We start from the raw sequence: 24,986 nt of genomic DNA, 5'->3' as shown, positions 1-24,986 counted from the left end.
GCAAATAATTTGTACACAAATTGTGTTAATGCTTTGGCTAAATAATATTAAGAAATCAGTATTTGGTGGAATAACCCCGATTTGCATGTGTTTTGGCTCCATGCTCTCCACCAGTTTTCACATTGCTGTTGGGGAACTTTATACCACTCTTTTTGCAAAAAAGCAAACAGCTCAGCTTTGCTTGATGGTTTGTGACCATCCATCTTTATTTATTGATGTACATATTTACATATTTATCTGCACTTGTTCATTTGCAAATTTTCTATTATTTGCACTTCTGGTAGATGCTAAACAGCATTTCGTTGCTATGTACCTGAACTTTGTGATGACAAAGTTCTATCTATCTATCTATCTATATGTCTATCATTTGAGGCTCTTCATCATATAATTTGACAAGAATGTGTTATGTGGGGGGTGCATGAGCACAGTGTGACAAATAATAATCTTAAAAGACTGATGAAACAGTTCACACAGTATAAAACAGGCTGTAATTAGTTAAACACATAAAAAGATCATTTAAGTATAAACTAATAGTTGTAATAAAAGCAAGTTGAGAAGGACAAGCAGAATAAAGTGTAACTGTAAATGTGTAAATACAAAATTTCCCTAAGATTACAGATGCCCAGCCCTTTAAAAGGAAAGGGAATTTGGTGAAATATCCTACATGGTGCTTTAAGGAGACAGTCAGTGATTTTGATGTCTGAAAAAAACTCACAAACTCAACCAGTTCCAGTACTGCCCACACCAGGGCCTATAAGTCCTCACTAACCCGTTCTGCTTTTCCATTCTTGCTAAAACTGTATTCACCCAATGAAAACGCATCTTTATGAACTCGCTCTCCAAAGTGCATAAACGTGTTGGAGTGTGAAATGGGGAAAATGGAGCTTTTTGTAAATGCTAATATATGACTGTCATGTGATCTCCATAATTTCAAGATGGCTGAACCCATTGTGATGCCTTCATGCAACTGCAATGCAAAACAAAAAAATTGTGGAAATAATGACGGTCATGGCTGAATAGTTTTCACATTTCGTTGTAGATGTGGAAGTTCTGTGAAATGGACTGCAAAACATACAAATGTCATTTTTCAAGATTGACCTTGGCTTTGTCTAAAACATCTGAATAACGTCTGAAGAGAAAAGCTCACTGAATTGACACAATATTGCTCCTTTTTCTGACCAGCTTGATGTTGCTCCATGTTTTTCTTTTCCTAGTGGCACAAAGAATGGAGTTTCTCCTCTGAGACGGATATTTTATTGACAGCGGTGAGGAAAACTTTACCAAATATTGCCAAACCTATTCTCAGAATTAACAGGCATCATCAGTCAGAGCTCCGGCTGAAATTACTGACTTACTGATGTGGGTATAGATAATGCATGTGTCATGCATAGACGCTCATTTGAGGTTTATGATAAAACAGTTTTATGTTAAAAGAGATTATACAGCATATTAAATATCAAGTACATCATGTACTACTCCTTACAACGTATGTGTTTAGTGGCAAATGTTTACACAATTTTACACCATTCAGTCCTACCGAAAGCCACTTTTATAAGGCAAATTACATACAAATATAATTAAATCCAGTCATAACAGCTCAGTCTCGCTTGTCACCGCCTCTTCCAGGGTGCTTCCTCATAGTAAACTGCACATATGGAGGTGATGGATGACTCCATGTAATGCCTGCTCCCTCCTTCCTCCGTCTATAAACGCTATCTCTAAATCAGTCAATTCCCCAAGAACAGAGATGGATGGATGAGATGTCAGAATGACAGCTGGATGGATCTGTCCCCAGCTTTCACAAACATGATCAATTCCAACACAAACAGACACAAAGGCTGTCTTTCATCCACGGCCGTACAGGATGAACTGGCTTGTGCTGATTTCCATCCTGAAACACGCAGGTGCTTCCCATAACCTGAGTGCACAGAGGATGAGGAAATGTCATAATATATATATTTAACCTCTTTCACCTATTTCAGCCGGGGGAATGCCACGTGATGCCGTGATCTGTGGTACAAGCATACCTTTTCCTTTTTTAATTCTCTGCATTGTGGATAAGAATAAGAATAGGATTCAGAGGGCAGATGTTACAGGCCAGCTAACTGCATGGTGTAGAAAGTGAAGTGGGAATGCTGGGATGATGGGGTGGGGTGTGTATCGATCGGGTGAGGTTTCCGGTGCATTTAAAATCAATGCCCCTCTGAGCTGCTGTGTCCCTGTGCCTTTAACAAGCGCTACATGATTTATTCATTAACAGTTTGTCTGTCCTCTCCAGCCCTCCTGCGTTCAACCCCCACTGTCTCTACACTCCTTCATTTAAGACCACATAGAGCTCATCTCATTTTCCATACCTCCTGATGTAGCTATCCAGTACAGTGCAGAGACAGCAAACCAACAGGGGTGCTGAAAGGGTGTGTGTGTGTGTGTGTGTGTGTGTGTGTGCGCGTGTGTAATGCTACTGCAGTGCAAATGAGGAGCACTGAGGTCACCCTCTGTCCAACCTGGAGCCTCGCTATCGATTCTTCAGGTATACACTGAAATGCTGTATTGAGTTCACACAGATGCATAATTAAAAACCTCCATGTTTGCAATCCACAGATTTAAGTACATACTCAATTTATTACTTTTGCAACGTATTTCCTTGTACATGCTGAAAATAATGGAAAACCTACTGACTTTTAACTCAGATATAATAGCAGAAAATGGGCTGCCGTTGAATTCAATTCAGAAATGTACAAATAATTAATGTGAACTTAAAAACTGCAATTGTTACACTGAATAATGAAGGTCTTAGATTGAGACAGGAATAAGAGAAAGTCCAACCAAAAATCTATCCCATCCCAGAAACATGGGGCATGAGGTGGAAATTCATCCTGCATGGGATAATATCAGAGGACATCACACACATTCACACCAAGGAGGAATGTAGACTAGCCAACCTGCTGTTTTTAGGGAGGTTAAAGGAACTCAAAACAAGCCGCACAGACATAAGGAGAACATAAAACAGAAACAAAAACTGATCTCATTCTTGAATCAGGGATCATGGAGCTGTGATCACTGTGCCTTTTAAAGAAATACAAAAGAAGTATGTTTTATCAGGAAAATTCTCACCTGTGGTACTCACACGTACATTGCAGATCCTGGAAATAGTGGTTAGGATAAAACCTTTAAGCAGAGGTGTAGCTTAAAGCAGCTCTTGTATATTTTATTTAAGAAACAGCAGGGGGGATGTTATGGAAGTTCTCTGGAGCTACAGCTGTGTAGAGGGAGAGCATCCTCTCTATCCACATTGGAAGGAGGGCAAATATTCAGAGAATAAGGAACATAAACCAAAAAAGAATGGTCAGTTCTCGATGGGGTTAGAAGATGCCTAGGCCACAAGGTCAGGTCTTTTGGTACCTATCTATCTATACACAAACAGGTATATATTTTATATATATATATATATATATATATATATATATATATATATATATATATATATATACACACACACACACGTACTGTGCATCTGAACTGTGTCTCTTGAACGCAGCACGGTTAAGTGACCAGAGGTACACCACAAATGGTCTTTCTAGGCCAGGGAAGCACAAAGAAGGCTAACAAGAAGTCTGTTCCGCTCTGTGAGCGTTTTCTCTTCCTGCTGGAACAGTCACATGCTGCAGGAGAATGTACACCAAACAGGAAGTGAGGCCAGAAATGCTGTGATGCTGTATTAGGACAGAGGGAGCATGAGAGTGAATGAAAGAAAAGGTCATGGCAAACAGAGCATGTAGCCATGTTTGCTGAATTCTGTCATGAGAGGCAAGTGGAATGGATTGAAGGAAAGGAGGCCATGCAGAAAAAAAAAATGGCAGCCATGATCCATGATGGCTTGCCTCCCTCAGCACTCCAGCTCAAGTTTCCGCTCCAAACCAAGAGCTGCATTCAAGAACACAAAGCGTTTGGGACTTTCCACACCAGCAGTCAAAATTATATTAAACAGTAAGAGCTGCTTCAAAAGTGGACATATTTGTACAGCAGGACAGCAGCTAACAGAATTGAAGCAGTGGAAATTGAGACTCCAAACAAGTGCTTCCTGCAGGACACTATAATATTGAGGACTTCAGGATGTTCACATGCTGCTTAAATGCTTCCCTATCTCCCCTTCTAACCCTCACTCATGTGTTTGTGTATGTGCTGGTGATTTTAGGGCAAAGAACACTTAAACAGTGAGAGGAAGTTAGTTTACCATTAACCAGCATTTGAAACTCAGAAATGTTGTAGCATTCACGACACACAACCTCCAACAGTGGCTTTGCTAGACCACTGAACGGCATATACTTTCGCTTTTGTCATAATATGTCAGTTTCAAGCCTTCAATTAAATAGCAGAACACCAAAATTAGGTTGACAGTAAACATGCTTGACTTCAAACCTTAGTGAAATGTTTTGGCGCAAACAAATTAGCTTTAATGTTTGTCAATATTTGTTTCTTTCATTTTGTAATAATACACTTTAATCAGTATACAATTCTCCTACTTAGTAATGGAAGTATCTGACCTGATTTATTTTCCATAAAAGCATGCCCAAATATTTACATACATGAGTCCACTGACATTAAGGCTAACACAGCACACAGGAAATAATCTATAATCTAATCTTTGTTCATAAATACATACCCGACATTGTTTCAAACAGCATTACTAACATACCTAGTCTTCTTTTTCCTTTAAATAAACTTCTTTTAATAGGCCGGAGCTGATCTGCAATTACAGGGCTATATTATTATTTACATAACTTCTATCCTCAAACTCTGGGATAGAGGGTCTGGGGGCGCATATAACAAATAACATTAGAAAGGTTTAGCAAAACATTGAGTTTTTTTGTTTTTACAGTAACCTGGAGTGTGTCGTAAACTTATAGGTAAGCTTGTGTGATGTATTGTATATGGCCTGTACTCCATATACTTATATTTTGGGTAGTATAGGCTTACATTACAGAAACTCCAATGTAAAACTAAAGAAGCTACTACTACTACAAAGCATGTCTTGGCTCGCCGACTACATATGGAGCATAGATTTTGAACTGCAATAACCATGCTGATTTTTATCTACTCAAAATTTACTATAGATAATGTACATATGCTATACCTAACCAAATAATATTGTACTTTAAGATCTGATGCATCATTGTGATGTTAAACCCTGAGTCATTCTACACCATAAGGATATCAGGATATCTTGCTCAGAAACATTAAGATCTTTTTTTCGTCACTACCTGAAGGCCATCTTGGTTTCTGCATCAATGTTTCCTCTGTGAGTGTTTGCGTCCCCTTCTGAATCTTATGACTGTCTCTTTCCTTTTCGGGCACCCAAACTCTTTTAGATATCCTGCTATTGTTCCAAACTCACGTCAACTCCCTGCATGTTGAAAAACAACTCCAGTCCTTGAATTATTTAAACCTGCATCACATGTTTCCTTCTATTGGTACCAAGTGATGCCTCAGCACATTCACATTTCTCAACTTCATGAGGCAGCACAGGTATACCAAGATATACCAAGGGTATACCCTGCCCCCAAACCGACGGTGAAGGAGATCCAGAGTTTTGATGCTGGAATTCACTTCAAAAACAAGACAAAAGTAGTGTAAACAAGACAGGATAGGTGGGGAGGGAAGGAGAGAGAAGGGCCAGGTAAACTACACCTCTCCGTCGCTGTGGATTAAAGCGACTGCTTCAGTGTTAAGCCCTTTGTCATGAGAAGGTCGATTGCATAACTTGGCTAGGTTTCTTGTGGGGATTGGGTGGTTTGGGAAAGTCAAGTCAAGTAAATGAAACACAATGTCAACATCTAAAGGTAAAACATTACAGTCTGAGTGTGTCTTAGTAACACAAAGCACTATACAAAGATTAGCTTTATGAACCTTCTATCTTAGGGCTAGAAATCCATTCATCCATCAGAATAAAAACACCCCTGGCGGCCATAAGAAAAGTGGTTTTGGAAATGTGGTAATGCTAGCCAATTTGCATCTGTTGTCCCTGGAGGTTAATAAAGTATGTGAGCGAGCAAAGGCGAAGATATATTAATGTTGTTCATACGTGGCCTTCATTTAGCACGGTATGGTTTTATGATCGCAATAAGCGCTCGGTAATTTGATGGAGATGAAATGTAAGCCATTATAACACATGTGCAAGCCTGGGAGAGATTTACACACAAAGACAGAGCAGCACAAGCTTCAGTGGAACAAGAACTTTAAAGTACAGACCTTCAAAATGATATTATTATTATTATTATTATAATTATCATCATTTCTGTGTGTCATATTCACATGGGCTAATATACCTAGATTTCCCTTGTCCCAGATGACTAGCTGCCCCTCTCACATTTCATTGTCATCAATCAATAATTAAAAGAGCCCCTTTTCATCAGGCATGCATTACAGATGCTCTGCTCCTTCTCCTTCTCCCTCTCTCAAAGCTATTCATTTGAGTATAGCTATTTCATTTTTAAAGCCCTACTCCTATTTAACAAACAAATGGACACCATTGAATCCGATCACAAAGAGCCAATATCAGACAGCCAGGCTACTGAGGTTGAAAGATGCAACACCAAACACCTTGAATCATATTCCAGTATATTTGTTCCTCTTTTACTCTTTTGTGTAGAGCTAGCCTGGGTTAAACTGTAGGATAAGACTCTTTAGATGTTTTATTTGTTATATATGAAGTTAAGAAATGATGCAAAGTGACATTATAGAGATGATAACAGTTTATGGCGCACCACCTTCAAAACAAACAATCCGGCTTTTGGCACGCGCCGCCTTTCCTAATCACATGGTTAGTCTCCATACACATATATGTACATTCAGTCTGTGTTGTGCGTCATATAACCTTTATATCTTACCTTTATATCTCTCCAGGACATCCTCGTAGGCTTTGGCGAACTCTTTCTCCTGTGAATGAGTAGTGGGCAGTAAGCCCGGGATGAAGCCGGCCATGGTGTCCTGGATCCGCGCTATAGCAGTAAAGTTAATCCGGCACAGAGGAGCCGGCGCTCCGGGAGCAGCGGTCAGTCCAGTCCGGCTTTAAATCCACCCTGGGTTTAAACTCCCATCCACACCAGTGTTAGAAATACCGGACAATAAACCTCTATGAATGTGTTTCCTTTGACCGAACGCGCTATGAAGCGATTCCTAGAAATAATAATAATAATATTTTTTTTAAAAAAAGAGCTAATATTGCTATAATTCGCTTACATATTCTAAAGTCCACCAAAAATACAAATCCTCATATAAAGGCGCGGTTACGGAAATCCATATTTTGATGCGGCAACCAGCGGCGCATGGCTGTTTCAAGTCTTTCTCCTGCGTCCTAGCCGGCGAATGGGATTTGTATGTGTGTGTGTGTGTGTGTGTGTGTGTGTGTGTGTGTGCTAGAGGAGATTCTCAAGTGTGAGTGTGTGTGTGTGTGTGTGTGTGATTGGGGAGGCGCTCGCGGTGGGCTGTCCGTTTTCTTCTCCAGTGTAATCACATCCCGCTCCTTATATTCCGCTCACCGGTATATACTCCCGTTTGTCCGGTGGCGACTGGATGTCCACTACAATGGCCGCTTCTATTCGTGCCAACGTCCAGCCATCCTCTTGTCGTCCTTCCTCTCCCTCCTCTAGTGCAAACAGGGTTCGTCTTTCTCTATTCTTCCTCCCGCAGTTCCTGCTTGTCATCCATGCCTCCATTCCCCCGCACAGCAGCGCGGAGCCTGAGCGAGGTTAAAGCCCAGCCTGTGTCGCCCCTCACCGGTGAACGTGGAGCGGTGCAGCTGAACCCATGACCACTTTCCACTTCCGGTGACGTGTCCTGGTGTGACAGAGCCATGTCCTAAACCGCACCCTACCCAACCAACCAGGGAGCTTCCCATTTCTTTTCCTCATTTCCTTTATTTTTTTTCTTAGCTCCTCCTTTGTTTAGCAGAGAAATGATGCAAGGAAACGAAAGGAGGACAAGAGGAATACTTTAGTTGTAATAACGCGACATGGTTAGTGTATAACGGTTCTGCCTATACACAACAGTGATTGCTCAGTGAATTATCCTCGCATCCTTCCCTCCATTAAAGCAATCACGGGGGATCCTAGGAAAATTGAGCATAAGGTGCGAATATACCTTGAAGGGGATCAGTGGTCAATTGCTGGACACCACACACACACAGATATGCACATGCACACACATTCACACTAAACATTCACACATTCATAACATCACTAGATATTCCCAACTGTATTTCCGGGGACAAAAAATGCACTAAGTGGTGAATACTGTATTAAAAATGTCAGAATAAACTGAATCCCCCACATTCACACCTAGGGGCTGAGGTAGTCCACCTGCTTCCATGTTTTTGGAGAGGTAGAGGAAACTCAGAGAACCCAGCATTAATCCACACAGACACAGAGCAAACATGCAGAGACAGTAATCTGAGCTCAGGATCAAACCAGAAACCCATACTCTAGCTATACCTCAATTCCCATCTAATATCCTGTTTCAATTAGGACTATGATACAAGTTCACAATAAGAAATAGGTAGTATATATTACATTTACAGCCCTGCGATGGACTGGTGACCTGTCCAGGGTGTACCCCTGCCTTTCGCCCTATGTGTGCTGGGATAGGCTCCAGCAACCCCCTGTGACCCTAATTAGTAATAAAGCGGGTATAGACAATGGATGGATGGATGTATATTACATTTACAGCATTTGACAGACAGGGCAGCTTACAGTTTATCTCATTTTTATACAACTGAGCAATTGAGGGTTAAGGGCCTTGCTCAGTGGCCCAGCAGTGGCAGCTTGGTGGACCTGGGATATGACCTTCTGATCAGTGGTCCTTAACCACTAAACTACCACATCCCTGTATAGTTGTTCAAAAAAAATTTCATCTGCTATGAGATAAATATTCTATCACGGCTAATCACATTCACATCTGTTTTATAATCATTCAAAGATTACAGACTATTCAAAGATTCTCTTAATAGGAATATGATGCTGTCAGAGCTTTTGTTCCAATTATCCACAGATTGTGCCACCTAGTGGTCAAAAATGGCCAATTATTGACAAGTAAGGACACATTGCATCTACAAAAATGAAAATATACTAATCTGTCATAATCTATGGTTTTATATTCTATAAACTAGTAGTATATTTGTAAGCTATAAATATGTAATGTGGTGAAACGTTATAGAGCAAGCTTTAATGAGGCATGAACACAAAGGTGTGTATTATCACTGATGAAGCAGATCTTAGATTAGATTAAAGAGCCCACATTTAGCATTCATGGTACAATGGATGTTATTTCCTGCCAATTTCTTTCCACACAATTCCTGGCTACCTCGGTGTTTTTCTTAGACTGTATATATTTTACACTTTTGTATGAGTACAAACTAGGAAAGCATAGCAAATTAAGTAACTAAGAGCTATGGTGAAAAATACTAAAACTACTCCAAAACACCTTTCACCTGCTCCTAATACAAGAAAAACTAGGTTACTATTTGCTTATTTGCTGACAGAGCAGAATGTAATGTACCGGTGAAGCCTGAAAATCTCTATCGCAACTACAAGAAGAGTACAGATATTTTCAGAAACATTTTGTATGTTTAGTTTCAGTCCTTCTGCGCAGGAGAGAAACAATGCAATGACCTAAAACACATTTAAAACACAGGGGTTATTAGCATGGAGGACATTCGCCCTTCACTAGCAGAGACTAGCTCTTATCAGAAATGTCAAACAAACAAGTACTTAAAGGAATACAGCAGCATTTTTCTCTATCCTACATATCTGTATGTGCCATTTCTATAGAAAAGAATTTTCTATAGACGATCTAGGGATTGATTAATTCCATAAGAAAGAAAGAACATGTACAATTTTTGGTGGCACAGTGTAGTGTTTAATGCAAATTCCATGACAAAAGTTGGTCCTGTTATCCCTGCTATCTAGAATCACCCAGACTCATTCACTATATCAACAATTTTACATTTTTCATTGTTAAATAACAATGTGTGATAAAGTGTAAAAACTTCTGAGTTTTAGACTTCTGTTATAGGAAAGTTAACCAGTTTCCATTCTATTCTTAATAAAAGACACAACTGTGGTATCTGACAATAAAAGCAAGCTGGTGTATTCCTTGAAAACGGCTGCTGGCATCAGAAGACCAAATACGGCTATTTCATGCAAGACTGCTACCGAATGCTTTATACGTTCCCTGTTAAAAGTAGTCAGGATGAGAGTAGTTACCACTGCATGTAATAAAATACAGTATAAGTAGTGCGTTGTGCAGAAAAGAAAATGTCCCATATGGTTTTGTCTTCTCATTTTTAGTCTAATCAACCATACACAAAAGCTACAAATTTCAATTTCAACATTTATCCACTTGAAGTCAGCCATAAGCATTAAAGCAGATTTGAAACAGTCTCCAGCAGTATTGGACAAGGACAGCGTGATCTGCCAGCGGATATTACTTCTGGCCCACTGTTCTTCTGCATCCATCAGCCAAAGACACATTACAAACAGCAGAGTGAGACAAGAATAGAGCAGATGATGATTAAACGTGAACGGTAACTCGGGCCCATCACCCCTCTGCTCTTTTATTGCTAGTACCTGTTAAGATTTCCTTAATGTTTACCATGTCTCCATTCTTTAATCATGACACAGTGATACTGTAAAATGCTACAAGGAACTGGTTGTAATGGCTAGAAATATGCAATAAATAAACCCAGATTTACTGACCACAGAGCAGCAGGACAGTTTCTCTGATAATAATGACATAGCGGTCTGCATTAAAATCCTCCAACCGTGTGTCAGAAGGGTAATAATTCAGAGCTGTTCGGAGGTTTGGAAATACGCACAGCCGCAGTGATTGTGACTTATAGCGAAAACTAATCACAGCTGTAAATCATAATCATTAGCATTATCATCATCTTCTTGGAAGCTTCTCAGATTTACACATGTTCCTAATTTGTACTTAGACATTAGTAGGCAAGTGCCAAAACACTGAAGCATCCACTTTTAGTATTAGTCATTTTTTAGACAGGACAGGGAGACAGATGCTGACTTTTCATCACATTTCAGAGCCTGTCAATAAAATGTCTACTCAGATGAAAAACAGGTCTCTAATAAAGAAAGAAAAGAAAAAAATGTGGTCAACAAGATTCCACTCAGGACAAAATAGAGGTGTCTCTGCTTTCATCTCAACCCTGTTACTCATCCATTAAGAAAGCCTGACCTCTTCCTGAATCCTGTATACACTCTTATAAATGCATACACAAAGTCTTCCAGGACCACATCTGGAATCTGTACTCTTTGGGAATCAATAAAGGTTGCAGATATGACCCTACATAAATAGTGGATTTTTCTATATGAAAAAACCCTTTATAAGCTGAAACTGGTAACTATCCCAAATACTTGTAAGGAATTCTTTCATGTGGGGGTAGCCTTATCTAATTTATTCAAGCTGTGTTAAAGGACATCAGCTGAAATCATTAAGCAAAACCATTCCACTAAAACGAGCAAGTAACCTAATGCCACTACATCCAGTATATGGAAACCATGTCTGAGTTGGAAACGATGGAAACGACCTCATTTACTGAATGAATTATTTCACAGCAATCACTTTTCTCATCCCATCTACAGTAACCGTTACTGCCTCTTTGTCATCATTACTCTTCTCTTCAACACCCCCTACTTTGAACCCTATCCTTTATCAGAGGCCCTGCTACCTCTCCTGCTTTCTCTCCTTTCCTTTTTTTATTTCTTCGTTTTGTTTCACTTGATTGCACTCCAGTCCTTCGTTACTGCCCCCCCACATCTGCTCCGTCTTTTTCAAGCTCAAATTAAAATTCACATGCTCACTCTCTCTGTATTTCCCTGTTTGTTTTGGGCCTTTCTTACCATTTTTACATCCCGGTGTGCTTTCTTTGTCACCAAAGCCTTGGTAACTAAAGGACTGTGAGAGTTTACGTGTCACTATGGCAACAGGGGAGCACAAGGAGTCAGGCTAAGGCGTCTGTGAGTTGTGTGAAAAAATAAAAAATAAAAAAAAAATAATAATAATATATATATATATATATATATATATATATATATATATATATATATATATATATATATATATATATGTAGTTTGCCTAGTCATCGATTTTTCCCACTCTATGGAAACTTGTATTAATCCCATTGCTAGTGATATTATTGCATTTCCATATGTAATGAATAAGAATGCCAGAGCTTCTCTGTGGATTTGCTCTTCATGGCTGGGGGATTTCCATCGTTATGAACTCAGAAAGAAAAACAAAAGTCTACTTGAGACAATACACAAATCTTTACAGAACACACACCTAGCAGACAAACTGCGTCTTACAGACTAAATATAGCTTCAATGTGCAAGGCATTTTCACCGTCTGTTTTCAATTGTAAACTGTGACTGAATCCTTTTCTCACACTCTTTTTATTTAAAACTTTATTACCAGCCTAAATGCTACACCAACTTGCTCTCATGCTTCGTCTCTGCCTTCTTGCAGTTGATTATATCACAGTCCAGGTCTTTGTCTCATTCCTGGCTATTTCACATTCAACACAACACGCTTAATCAGCACTAATGAAATAACCTTGAGTAGTAAGAGAACTAAGACACGGGGGTAGAAAAAAGTCTGAAATGAGCGTAGCGTTTTCTCTTTTCTCGCCAACTTGACAACCGATCATTTCACACAGTTGGAATATGTGACAGGATTTACAAGCTTCACAAAGCTTTGCTTCAAAATATCATATGTAAGCCAATGGATAAACAATTCGCTATTATACCACAAGACCGCCTGTGAGACAAATCCCAGGTTTATTTATTAATTAATGTTTATTCTAATAAGATATTGTTTCTATAGTAACAGCTTCCACAGGGACTTGGTATGGTCAATGCTCCACGTTATCCAAATAATATAAGATTTGCTGTGTGTTGTTATTTAACAAATAAGAACCTATCATCATTGATGAAGATGCCTTTTTAAAATTGTGTCCACGCTTTCTAGTCAGGTCAGGTAAAGCTGAAACTCTGAAACATGTTTTCCATCTTGGCCAAGTCTAAGAAATGAGATCGCCGCCTTTTATGTCTCATAAACTTCTAGAGGAAGTGTTTATAGCTGCTCTAATGCAAGTTGAAAACAGGGACTAATTAGTTTCACAGACTTTCACAGAATTAAATGTAACTACGGACAAACAAAAAGTGCGATCATTCTTAGTTAAACTTAGAAATGTATTGCTTGGCAAATAGCTGCGGTATAAAGAGGATAAAAACATGCTTATATAAGAACATTTTCCACTTCAGGTATGTCAATAAAGGTTAATTCCTTACTAATCAAATCACATTATATTTCATGAATGTACTTTAACCTATAGTCATGTGAACCATTAAAATAAACACCTCTCTTTTTTCTAATTCTCCCTAAACACATGATCTGAATCACTATGTGATTATAAACTCCTGCTCTAGCTCACTTTAATTCAAGTCCTGTGATGTTCCTCAAACACAACCTTAAATCAGTCTCTCAGGCATTCCCATAAGATGTCCTTAATAACAGATGCAGAGACAGATGGATTTCCTACCTGCCACTCTCACCACAGCTCTCTCTGCAGGGTCCAGCACAGAATCCTGGCTCTTCCGCTTGCGTCTCTCGTGTTTGGACAGATTCCAAGGCAGAGTGTCCCCTTTTGGACCGGACGTGCTTTGAGGGCATGGAGACAGGGATCCCCCAGAACGCTCGCTACGAAACGAACGCTCGCTCACACACGAGCGCTCACTCAGGCTCTCCTCATCAGAAGAAGACATGCTGCCGGGCTGGAAAAAAGCATGAGGACAGCGTCGGTTAGAACTTCAGTATGGTGTGAGAAATGAACACACACAAAGTTTTCGCATTGTCAGTTAATTACAGAGTATCAGCTGCGCATTTCTTACACTCAGAGTAACAGAGACGTGGATGCGCTGGCGGAGATCAGGTGATCTCCGGTGACTCATGAAATGATGATGGAGGGGAAAAACCAGGAGATTGATCATCCTCATTAATGAACTATTAATATAAGCTTAAGTTCAAATCAATATAAGACATTCTGTTGAAAGCTCAGAGCGGCGATCCCACACCCACTGTGATCCAGAAGGAATGAGGCCCATGGGAGCATCTGTCCATCTTCAAGATCCACATGAGCTGAAAGATCAATAGCACTGACCTAAGCACAAGGTAGCTGAACATCTTCCTTTCTGCCTACTGTCACTTTTAATAAACTGAATCTGAAACAAGCTCTTATGGCCTATAGTTCTTTTGTCTGAAACTATACAAGTTAACTTTGTATCCTGGATTGACCACAAGTATAGTCTAAATGGAAGAGAGTGGATTTTGTTCTAGATCAATAGGCAGTATAGATGTCCAGTTGACAGGTACTTCCTGTGCATGTCTGGGTCAGTTACATTTTTCTGCAAAGAGCAGGAAAGATCTCAGAGAAAGCTTAATGTGGTTAAAGCTCGATAAACATGCAGGCCTTCGCTGCCATGTTTTTCTTCTGCTGGCAGCCAGCATTTATAAATAGCCCGGGTTCAAAACCACACTGTCTCATTATGCTTGAGAGGTACAATGTAAAGAGAAAAGGCAGGGTGTTTTTTTGTAAATGTGCAACAACACAGTGTCTTTGCATACACTCAGAAAGATCATGGCAGCTGCAGGAGTACTGTGTGCTGACACAGAGTTGTGTTGATTTAAAGTCTCGGTCCAATTGGCACAGAATTTACAAATACACTAAAAAAAAAACCTGATGTCTCAGCATCATGCTTAATCACATCATGACAAAGAAGGGAGAGAATATGGAACAGACAGCCAGATACACTTCACCTCAGATGACTCAGATGTATCTAAGAGTTACACTAGCACCCAGTTTAGGTAGCAAGGCTTCTTAACGTTCTCTGTTAACTCACTGAAGAGGGAACATCATGAATACACTGACCAATGGACTCTTCAGTGCACTGCACTCAATCGAGGTTCATTGTTCACTGAATGAATAGAGTTTGATCTCACTATAATGGAGATGTCTATCTGCTGTACTACACTGAGAACGATAAGCAAGTTAAATTGACACTGGACATCATTCAGTATTAGGACATGAAATGGGTACTTAGGAGAATATAAATTTACTGATCTGTGGCTTTCCACAATGTGTCGGCCCTCGTCGATCGTATCCATCAATCCAAGGAGACCAGTTAGTGGAATATGTTCAGAAAAGTGGTTACACTGACATAGGAATAACATGGTAGTGTGGGATGTGGTAGCTTAGTGGTTAAGGTTGTGGGTTTGAATCCCAGGTCCACCAAACTTCCACTGCTGGGCCTTAGATTGAGGCCCTTAACCCTCAGTTGTATAAAATGAGATCAAATGTAAGTCACTTTGGATAAGGATGTCTGCAAAATGCCAGAAATGTAAATGTCACGTATTTGGCAATAAAACGATTGTATCAGATACTGAAGTGTTTCCACAATGTCAATGTCGGGTTAAAAAACGTCCACCGAAACAAGAATATCCATTCAAAAGTGGTCTGAAACTGACATTAATGAATGAGCGAAGAAGAATTTCTCATAAACTGTGCACAAAAAAAGATGAGTTGCATTCTCTAACATGTATCATGTTAGATGTATGTTACATGTATCTAGGATACAAGAGTACATACTGTACAAATACAAACATATGGCTACTGCAACTGATACACTCATAGCAACACCTCACACACCATAATGACAGTGCTGCTTCTCTGTTATAAATGAGCCATTAATTAAATAATATATCCCATGGGGATCCATTTCCACTGGTGCATGGGGTAGAGCGGGGCTCACAAAATGTGCACAGGCGATGTGTAGAAGAGCTAGAGTCATTGTGTCTATATGTTAGGTGTACCTGATAAAATGACCAGAATGAAGCTATATGCTAGGAAAACCTTATAAACTGTCTGAGTGTGTATACGTTATGAACTCACAAGCAAATTATATTTCAGCACAGAACACACAGATGACTGATTGTTTGTACTGAGAATGATATGGATCACTAAATCAGAATCAGATCAAATTCACTGATGTGTTTAATGCCATGTTTGTATGTAAAGTTAATAAACACATAGTACTTGATCAAAGAACAGAAACTGTAATATAGTATGCGGCACTCTCAGAAATGAAAGCGAACTAAACTCTACTCTGCTTAAAAGCTGAGGAAGCCATCAAAAAGTGTTCCTGAGTGGCATGAGTGAAAGTGTTCATCCTACCATCAGGGAAAGTGAGTATAAATCCAAATGATGCCACAGTCAGCTGTACGAGCTGTAGGAGGCCATCTCTGGGTGGGTGGGTTGGCATGAGATCTCTGTCCTGTCAAGCACAAAGGTGGGCATCTGCGAGTTCGTGCATGTGGAAGAAGGCAGATAGCACTCTCCTCCAAGTGTACTAAACAGGCTTGTGATGTAGCATGAGCATCAGTTCGAAGCATGTGATTGGCTGGTTTCATGTGTCTCTGATGAAGCATGTATTAGCTATGGTAGCTGTTGTATGAGGGGGAGCTGGCCAGTGGGTGGGAATTGTCATGTGACCAAGTTGGGGAGACATACATATACTGTATATACACTTTATTGCCAAATGTTTTGAGACACCCATCCAAATCACTGAATTCAGGTGTTGTTTTTCAGGGGTTTGGGCTTGGCCCCTTAGTTCCAGTAAAAGAAACTCTTAATGCTTCAGAATACCAAATTTTGGACAATTTCATGCTCCAAACCATAAAGATCCAGGTCCATAAAGACATGGATGTGCGAGTTTGGTGTGGAGGAACTTGATTGGCCTGAGAGTCCTGACCTCAGCCTGATAGAACACCTTTGGGATGAATTAGAGCGGAGACTGCGAGCCGGGTCTTCTCGTCCAAGCTGTTATAGCTGCAAAGGGCGGGGCGACTCCATATTACATTCATATGCATGTAAAGGCAGACGTCCCAAATCTTTTGGTAATATAGTGTGCTACATTCCTGTTTCCAGGTGAATGATATTATTAAAGATAATAAGACAAAAGATGTACTATTGATGGTATCACCACAGTGACAAGGAAAAGTTTAGTCTGCTAAAATGATCCGCTCAGTTACTGTGAGGATGTTAGTACCAGCCACTACTCAGGGATCTGGTATTAGTATCATCAAAAATAAAATAGAAATTGGATCTGTGCATCCCTGGTAAATGTGCTATAGAGGGCATAGGCTAATAAGGCCATGGAATATTTAAGGAAAGGAGCATTTGATATTGACTCCTACCTCAACATGGAAAACTCAACCTGAACTCCTTTTATTTGCACGATATTAAACTCAATTATGTCTCATGTGACTTTCAGAATCCTAGGGCGTGTGCAGGACTGGTTCAGACACTATAACGGGCTGTTAGAGGAGAGAAATGTGTCGGCATCTCTGGCTGCTCTCTGGCTCATGGGGATCCTTAAAAGCTTCTTTATGAAGGGTCTTACTCATCGGTCCATGTAGACATCTCCTATAGTGACTGCTATATCGCTTTAGACGTTATTTAAAAAAATACCGTGAGAATGTAATGTACAATCTGGGCTTGGCTGGTGATGTGATCGGTCAGTGAGCAAGCCTTTGTCCATACAACATACCGGATTCCTTATGATGATGGCCGAGATCACAGAGCTGGTGCGCCACTAAAAAAAAAAGCTCCCTAATGAAAACACAGCCGTTAATAAGCGCTAAATGGATCTAGTGCTTTTAGATCGCATGAATTCAATTGCCGGCTCTAACAGCATCAGTGTAATTGAATGAAGATGAGAAGCCATCACACAAGCAGACAGCTACGTTTAGAAAGAGCCTTACCGGAGAGTCCCCGAGCCCCGGTCAGAGCCACGCGGGCAGGGATGAGAGGATAACCCGTCTACGATCCTGTGATCCACTGGCTTCAATGTAATCCGCTGTGGAAGGCTGGGAGATCGTTCCTCCAGCGATCACACCGAGCCGGGTAACGGAAGAGCAGGACTACACAGACCGAGAGCTGCGGTAATGGCTGTCTGTACCCCTCCTTTCATATCCCTCCTTCTCTCCCGCTCTCACTCCTTCTCTCCCCCCTCTTTCTCTTCCTCATAGTCATTTCTCTCCCTCCTGCTCCTCCTCCTCCTCCTCCTCCTCCTCTTCAGCCCCTTCCACTGCCACCATCACTATCACGTTCCTCAATCTCCATCCACACACACATTAATGAGCTGTGACGATATAAAAATCACAAGACACTAAAACGGTGCTTGGAGCCAAAGTGTGTGATTTTTGATTCTCGAAAAAGTTAGACAGAGAAGAGAATAAACAGTGTAGCCTTTCAGTCCATTTTATGTATTGTGATTTTGGCCCCTACACTAAATGGGATGTGGTTTAGGTACTCGTATCCCAGGTCTACTAAGCTGCCACTCCTGGGCCCCTGAGCAAGGCCCTTAACCCTCAATTGCTCAGATGTGTGAAATTAGATAAAATGTAAGTCGCTCTGGATAAGCGTGTCTTCCAAATACCAGAAATGTAAATGGCCAAAAGTATATAAATACCTGATCATCACACGCATATGTTTCGCTTACCCAAAACTGTATGCCACAAAGTTTGGTACATAGTTAAATAGACTGCCTTAGAATGCTGTGGCTTTAATATTTCTCTTCACTGGAACTAAGAGACCAAAACCTGTTCCAGCACCCAAGTGCACAAAGCATGTTCCATGAAGATATGATTTCCAAAGAACTCAAGTGTCCTGCACAGAGCTATGACCTCAACCCTGCTGAAGACATTTGGAATGAGCTGGAATGCTGACTGCACCCCAGGCCTCCTTGCTTCACATCAGTGTCTGACTTCACTAATGCTCTTGCAGCTGAATGAGGAAATTCCCACAGCCATGCTCCAACATCTAGTGGAAAGCCGTCCCAGAAAAGTGAAGGCTAATATGAAATGATAAGGGGAATAAATGTGGAATAGGATGTTGAAAAATACATATATAAGTGTGTTGTCACGTATCCACAAACTTTTGCCATTATAGTGTGTCCTGTATCAGTACTACTGATAAGCTACTAGGAATACACAAATCTCATGTTCCTATTGTTAGAAAAATATCTGTCAATAACTAATTCTCTGATAATAACCGAATGCTTAGTAAATAAACCAAATCTCTCCCAGCCTCTGGTGACAGCTTATGCACAATATAAGAGTCCAAAGTTTACAATTTCTCAACATAACGTGTGAAACGGACTTAAAATATGCCACTTTGATTCAGAATTTTAATATCTGTGCAAAAAGTATTCAGATCAGTGCATCCCAATCTAATCATTATCATAATGACATCCACTTTCCCAAATCTCATGTTGTGACAGGGGACACTTGGAAGAGTGTAGATTATACTTATATACAGAATATCTGTGCAAAACAGGTCAAATGGCCACATAATGACATGCATTATGCTTAGCCGTGATTAATATGAGCCATAGAAAGGATTTGCTAAGTTAGAGTAATAGGCTGGAGCTAGAGCAATGTGATTTGAGGTCAGACTTGGGGGTATAGACACCCCCTTATGGATTCCTGTGTGAGTAGGTGGTAGTCAGAGCTACTGAAGTGTGAATAAAAGCACAGGAATTTAGTTCAACGGCACAGGATTAACCGAACCATACACTGCTTCTCAAATCAAACAAAACCAGATCAGCCTGCAATAATACTGTGGCTTTGCAAACGAGGGCCAGCAGGAAACACTGAAAATAGTTTATTTCCTCACAAGTGATGCTAAGCATGTGAATCCTTGCTCTAAATCCTGTCTTATTTTGTAGTTGATTGTGTTGTATGCATATTTGTATCATTTTAATGTAGAAATATCTACACCATGCTGCAAATACAAGCTACATTTGGACAAATTAATAAAGAAAAATAAATTATCAAGACATTTAATGTGCAAGGTTTCATATATGTTCATTCAGAATGTCATAATCAGATATTATTTCTATTTTTCCACTAGAAATGGCAAGAAGGCAGTTATATCTGTAGGCATAACATTATGAGCAGTGACAGGTGAAGTGAATAACACTGATTATCTCCTCATCATGGCACCTGTTAGTGGGTGGGATATATTAGACAGCAATTGAACATTTTGTCCTCAAAGTTGATGTGTTAGAAGCAGGAAAAATGGACAAGTGTAAGTAGCGAGTTTGACAAGGACCAAAAGTCCTCTAAGTTGTGAGGTGGCCATGGACTCCAGACATGGTGGCCAGATACCACAGCACACCTTCAGGGAGTAATGCCTTGACACGTCAGGGCTGTTTTGGCAGCACAAGGGGGGCCAACACAGTATTAGACAGGTGGTCATAATATATATATATATATATATATATATATATATATATATATATATATATATATATATATATATATATAAGAAAAGCCTTAATTCTTTTAAAAGTAATTATTAAAACAGAAAACAGAGAAGCAGAGTTCTCTTTATGGGGTCCAGTCAAATGTCCCCATAAGTGAAAATGGTCATATATTTCTATACCTGGAAAACATTTTGTCACCATAAAGATTTAAATACTCTGCCACATCCACACACAGATCCCACCTTACCTTCAACTGTGTAGACTATCTTCCTTAGATCAGGTCTGAAGACTGTGGACGTCTTGACAAATATATTCTATTTATTTATTTACATGTTTTTGTGCCTTATGTTTTGTATTGCTACAGAATACACTCACATGTTCCGTTCATGTGTTTAAACGTTTATTACACTTTAACGTAAAAAACCTAATTGATGGTTTTCTACCGCCATCTAGTGGACAAAACAATATTCCATATAAACATCAGATTCTGAGACCTGAACAGATGTCATGGATATAAATGTCTCGCTTTTATTTGGAGAGGGAATTTTTATTAACTTTTGCATTATGACTTTCTTGAGAAACCTTCATCATCTTTATCTATTTGTAAATTTGCTCTGAAATTTATTTAAGTTTCTACACTGCGATGCACAGATTCTGGTTTATTACAGGATTTAATGTACATTGCTCTACAGAAGAAAACACCACCACTATTATAATCATCATCATCATCATCATCATCATAACACAGCACATACCTGCATCTGTATTCTTTAGTTACACAGTATAATTGTATATCAATAAAGTACATCCAGAATCCTGGAAATGCAACTGATACACTGATCAGGCATAACATTATGAACAGTGACAGGTGACGTGAATAACACTGATTATCTCCTCATCATGGCACCTGTTAGTGGGTGGGATATATTAGACAGCAAGTGAACATTTTGTCCTCAAAGTAGATGTGTTAGAAGCAGGAATAATGGGCAAGGGTAAGGATTTGAGTGAATTTGACCAGGACCAAATTGTGATGGCTAGATGTATGGATCAGAGCATCTCCAAAACTGCAGCTCTTGTGGGGTGTTCCCGGTCTGCAGTGGTCAGTATCTATCAAAAGTGGTCCAAGAAAGAAGAGTGTTGAACCAGAGACAGGGTCATGGGCGGCCAAGGCTCATTGATGCACGTGGGGAGTGAAGGCTGGCCCATGTGATCCGATCCAACAGACGAGCTACTGTTGCTCAATTTACTGAAGAAGTTAATGCTGGTTCTGGTAGAAAGGTGTCAGAATACACAGTGCAGGATGGGTCAGGGCTGTTTTGGCTGTTTTTGGGAACAACACAATATCAAGCAGGTGGTCATAATGTTATGCCTGGTCAGTGTATAAATATTACATAAATATATTGTTTAAAAACTTATGTTTGTTGGAACTGAAACCTTGATCCTGATTCATTTTCTTTATCAGCAGATCTACACGAGCAGTCCTGTTCTAATTAACATCCGAAGAGTATATTTATGCGATCATCCTGCTATGTTAGCAGCTCTATAGTAACAGCTCCTGCAAATATTGCTACAAATAAGAAGATAATGAGAAGGCTAATACCTGGATTAAAAAAAAAAGGTATAAATGGTTGAGGTGGAAAAGCTTTTCTGGAAAGTGATGTGAACGTAACATTTGTGGGAGATGCAGATGTCAGAGCTTTCACACAGTCAGATACCTTCTACAGGGAAACGTTCAGTTCAGCTTTTTGTGCTTTGCAGTTTCACTGTAAACCACAAGCTGCACATTTCTGTCTTTTTAAAAAGAGATTTTAAGAAAAAGTACCTGGTGAGGGATTGACTTTATAGCAGCTACAGTATGAGCAATAACAGGCAGTCGTCTGTTTAACACAACACAGAGAAATGAAAACGAGATGTCATCGTTTATTTAATGAATTGTTATTGTTAGCAAACTGCTACGGTATACGAGAAATAAAACACTTTTAGATGCTTTTACAGGAAAATAATCCACCAGGCTGGTATGAGAACACCCAGTGTAATAAACAGAGCAACAAAAAATGCTTGTCTTCTTTATTAATTTGTTTGGGTTTTCCTGTGAAAGCATTCAGAACTGAGATCAATGGTTCTGTCTGAGACTATGTGTGCAAAAGAAAATTGAAACAAACATGACATGATGAATAGTATTTATTAAATTTTGAGTAGAACAGAACAGTGTTGTTAGAATAATTATAATACACGAGTGAGTCAGCACACTGAGTGCCAGGCAGGGAGCATAGAGCGCAGAGCTCAGGGCCGAGGGTCTTCTTTGCCCGTGTGATGTGCAGGAGGTGTGTATGAGCCTTCTTTAATCAGCTTATCCCTCTGCTTCTGGATCTCATGCAAGCGCTTGTGCTGGGTGAAGATACAGGAATGTTAGGAATGTAGGCATGAGTTGGGGTGAAATACCACTTTAAAAGGAAAATATTGCGTCATATCATATATAGGCCTTATCTCTATCCATGTCACATTTCCCTGCACTGAGAAAATAACAGAAACACTGCTGACTTAGAAGTCACTTTTAATAGAAGTCTTAATTACATTAATAAACATTTAAAATCTGTGATTATATACTGCAAACATTCAAAAGTACAATTTAACATTACTTTAAAAACATTTTTAGCCAATTTTCAGACACTGGAGCATTGCAGGAAAAATCAGTGTACACTTCCCCTGAGGTTATAAGCTACAAATGTGCAGAAACAGAGGCCTTTCTATGACTATGTCAGTAACGCAGTATTTATTCACTACATTTAGAAGAACGCAGGAAGGCGTCTATAAAAACTGTCACATCGATCTTTACTGACTGCCAGATGTGTCAGAATTGTCCTTGTGTCTTCCAATAATGACATCACTAACAGCTGCTCTGTTCTTTCTCAATGCAAACAGATGTGTTGAAATTGTTGTTCTATGCAACTGCACCTGTGCTACAAATGTAGCATTTAGAGATTAGGATTTCAAACTGCTGTTTCTAAATATACTAACCGTCTTTTGCCGATGCATGCACTCATAGAAATCTTCAAACTCCAGTTTGCATTCTTTCTTAGCCCGGGTCTGACCGATGCCGTGGCCACACTCGATCCACTCCTTCTCAAAGGCATGGCAGCGTGCAGCTCGCTTGTAAGGCTGCTCTCCGCTCTGGGCCAGGATCCAGTGGTCCAAGTTGATTCCCAGCCTGGATTGAAGGTCAACGAACGGCATGGTGCTAGAAAATAAAAACATGTATAATGAGTTCAAGTACACAAACATTAGAGAAAAAATAAGCTGTATATTATATCTACACCGACCAGGCATAACATTATGACCACCTGCCTAATATTGTGTTGGTCCCCCTTTTGCTACAAAACAGCCCTGACCCATCATGCACTGTGTATTCTGACACCTTTCTATCAGAACCAGCATTAACTTCTTCAGCAATCTGAGCAACAGTAGCTCGTCTGTTGGATCAGATCACACGGGTCAGCCTTCACTCCCCACGTGCATCAATGAGCCTTGGCCGGCCATAACCCTGTCACCGGTTCACCACTGTTCCTTCCTTGGAACTCCTTTTAATAGATACTGACCACTGCAGACCAGGAACACCCCACAAGAGCTGCAGTTTTGGAGATGCTCTGATCCAGTCGTCTGGCCATCACAATTTGTCCCTTCATCAAACTCGCTCAAATCCTTACGCTTGCCCATTTTTCCTGCTTCTAACACATCAACTTTGAGGACAAAATGTTCACTTGCTGCCTAATATATCCCACCCACTAACAGGTGCCATGATGAGGAGATAATCAGTGTTATTCACTTCACCTCTCACTGCTCATAATGTTATGCCTGATCAGTGTATATTGCATATAATGTTTTATATTTAACATCTTTTCAATGGCATCAATATTTACTTTGTGATTACATTTTTAATACACAATGCACTCTGATGACCCAATAATAGTGTAGACAATTGAAATTCAGTCCATGATTCACTTCTATATAAAAAGTGCAATGCAGCAGCGCTTTATTCCTCCCAGCTCTCTCCTCCTCATCTGTACACTCTCTCAAACTGGACAATTTCTGTATAACTTACAGAATCTTTCTATTAACTTGTGTCATTACTTCAATCGGTAATCAGCGCCCTTATAAATAATATTTTGACCTCCTAGATATAATTACACAAATTCTGTATTAAATAAACACACCATTACTCCTTTAAAGGGTGTACTAGCTCCCTGACTCTGATTCTATATGACAGCGTTAGCATCTTGCTAACTAGCGACTTAGCAATGCTAGCGTACACAACATTCGACCTAGACTTTCAAAGCAGAAAGCATGTTTATACAATAATATACCGCTCTGAAAGCTTATTATTCCACCATTAATAAGGGCGACATCTATAAAGAAACACGCTATTATTTTTAAAAAAGAAGAGTCACCGTGTTCTTCGGGTTCACTTTAACCTTTTCCAGACCCACCACAGTTCACTTGGCGACTTGCCGTAAATCCGTTCCGGAGATGCATTATTTGCGACATTGCTGCAAAGCTGGTCATAACGTAACCACGCCAGAAGAGGACAGAAG

The 24,986-nt window shown here is 39.9% G+C and overlaps 2 protein-coding genes across 9 annotated transcripts in view; both read right to left on the bottom strand.

Annotated features, from left to right (window-relative positions):
* The window catches only part of macf1a (microtubule actin crosslinking factor 1a), a 170,195-nt gene extending 152,145 nt beyond the window's left edge, over window positions 1–18,050 (bottom strand). For 7 of the 8 annotated variants that reach the window (XM_058377506.1, XM_058377507.1, XM_058377514.1 and 4 more), the window contains exons 1-2: window positions 17,891–18,050; window positions 13,614–13,845 (exon numbers count right to left, since the gene is read on the bottom strand). In XM_058377506.1, the coding sequence (XP_058233489.1) occupies window positions 13,614–13,836 (223 nt within the window). In that variant the 5' untranslated portion in view covers window positions 13,837–13,845; window positions 17,891–18,050. Of the gene's footprint in view, window positions 1–6,887; window positions 7,407–13,613; window positions 13,846–17,890 lie in introns of those variants that run through there. The other variant, XM_058377509.1, reaches the window with a different exon arrangement.
* A 4,510-nt stretch (window positions 18,051–22,560) lies between these two features.
* On the bottom strand, window positions 22,561–24,964 carry ndufs5 (NADH:ubiquinone oxidoreductase subunit S5). Its single transcript, XM_058377301.1, has 3 exons — window positions 24,843–24,964; window positions 23,416–23,635; window positions 22,561–22,785 (listed from the first exon to the last, which is right to left on the bottom strand). The coding sequence occupies exons 2-3, from the start codon at window positions 23,629–23,631 to the stop codon at window positions 22,681–22,683; spliced, it is 321 nt and encodes a 106-aa protein (XP_058233284.1). The 5' UTR covers window positions 23,632–23,635; window positions 24,843–24,964; the 3' UTR covers window positions 22,561–22,680.
* Between the last annotated feature and the right edge of the window lie 22 nt (window positions 24,965–24,986).

This window comes from Hemibagrus wyckioides, linkage group LG24, assembly GCF_019097595.1.
Source record: "Hemibagrus wyckioides isolate EC202008001 linkage group LG24, SWU_Hwy_1.0, whole genome shotgun sequence".
In the NCBI taxonomy this organism is placed as follows: domain Eukaryota; kingdom Metazoa; phylum Chordata; class Actinopteri; order Siluriformes; family Bagridae; genus Hemibagrus; species Hemibagrus wyckioides.
Note: the sequence above shows the minus strand (reverse complement) of the source record. Positions and strands in the feature narration are given on the sequence as shown.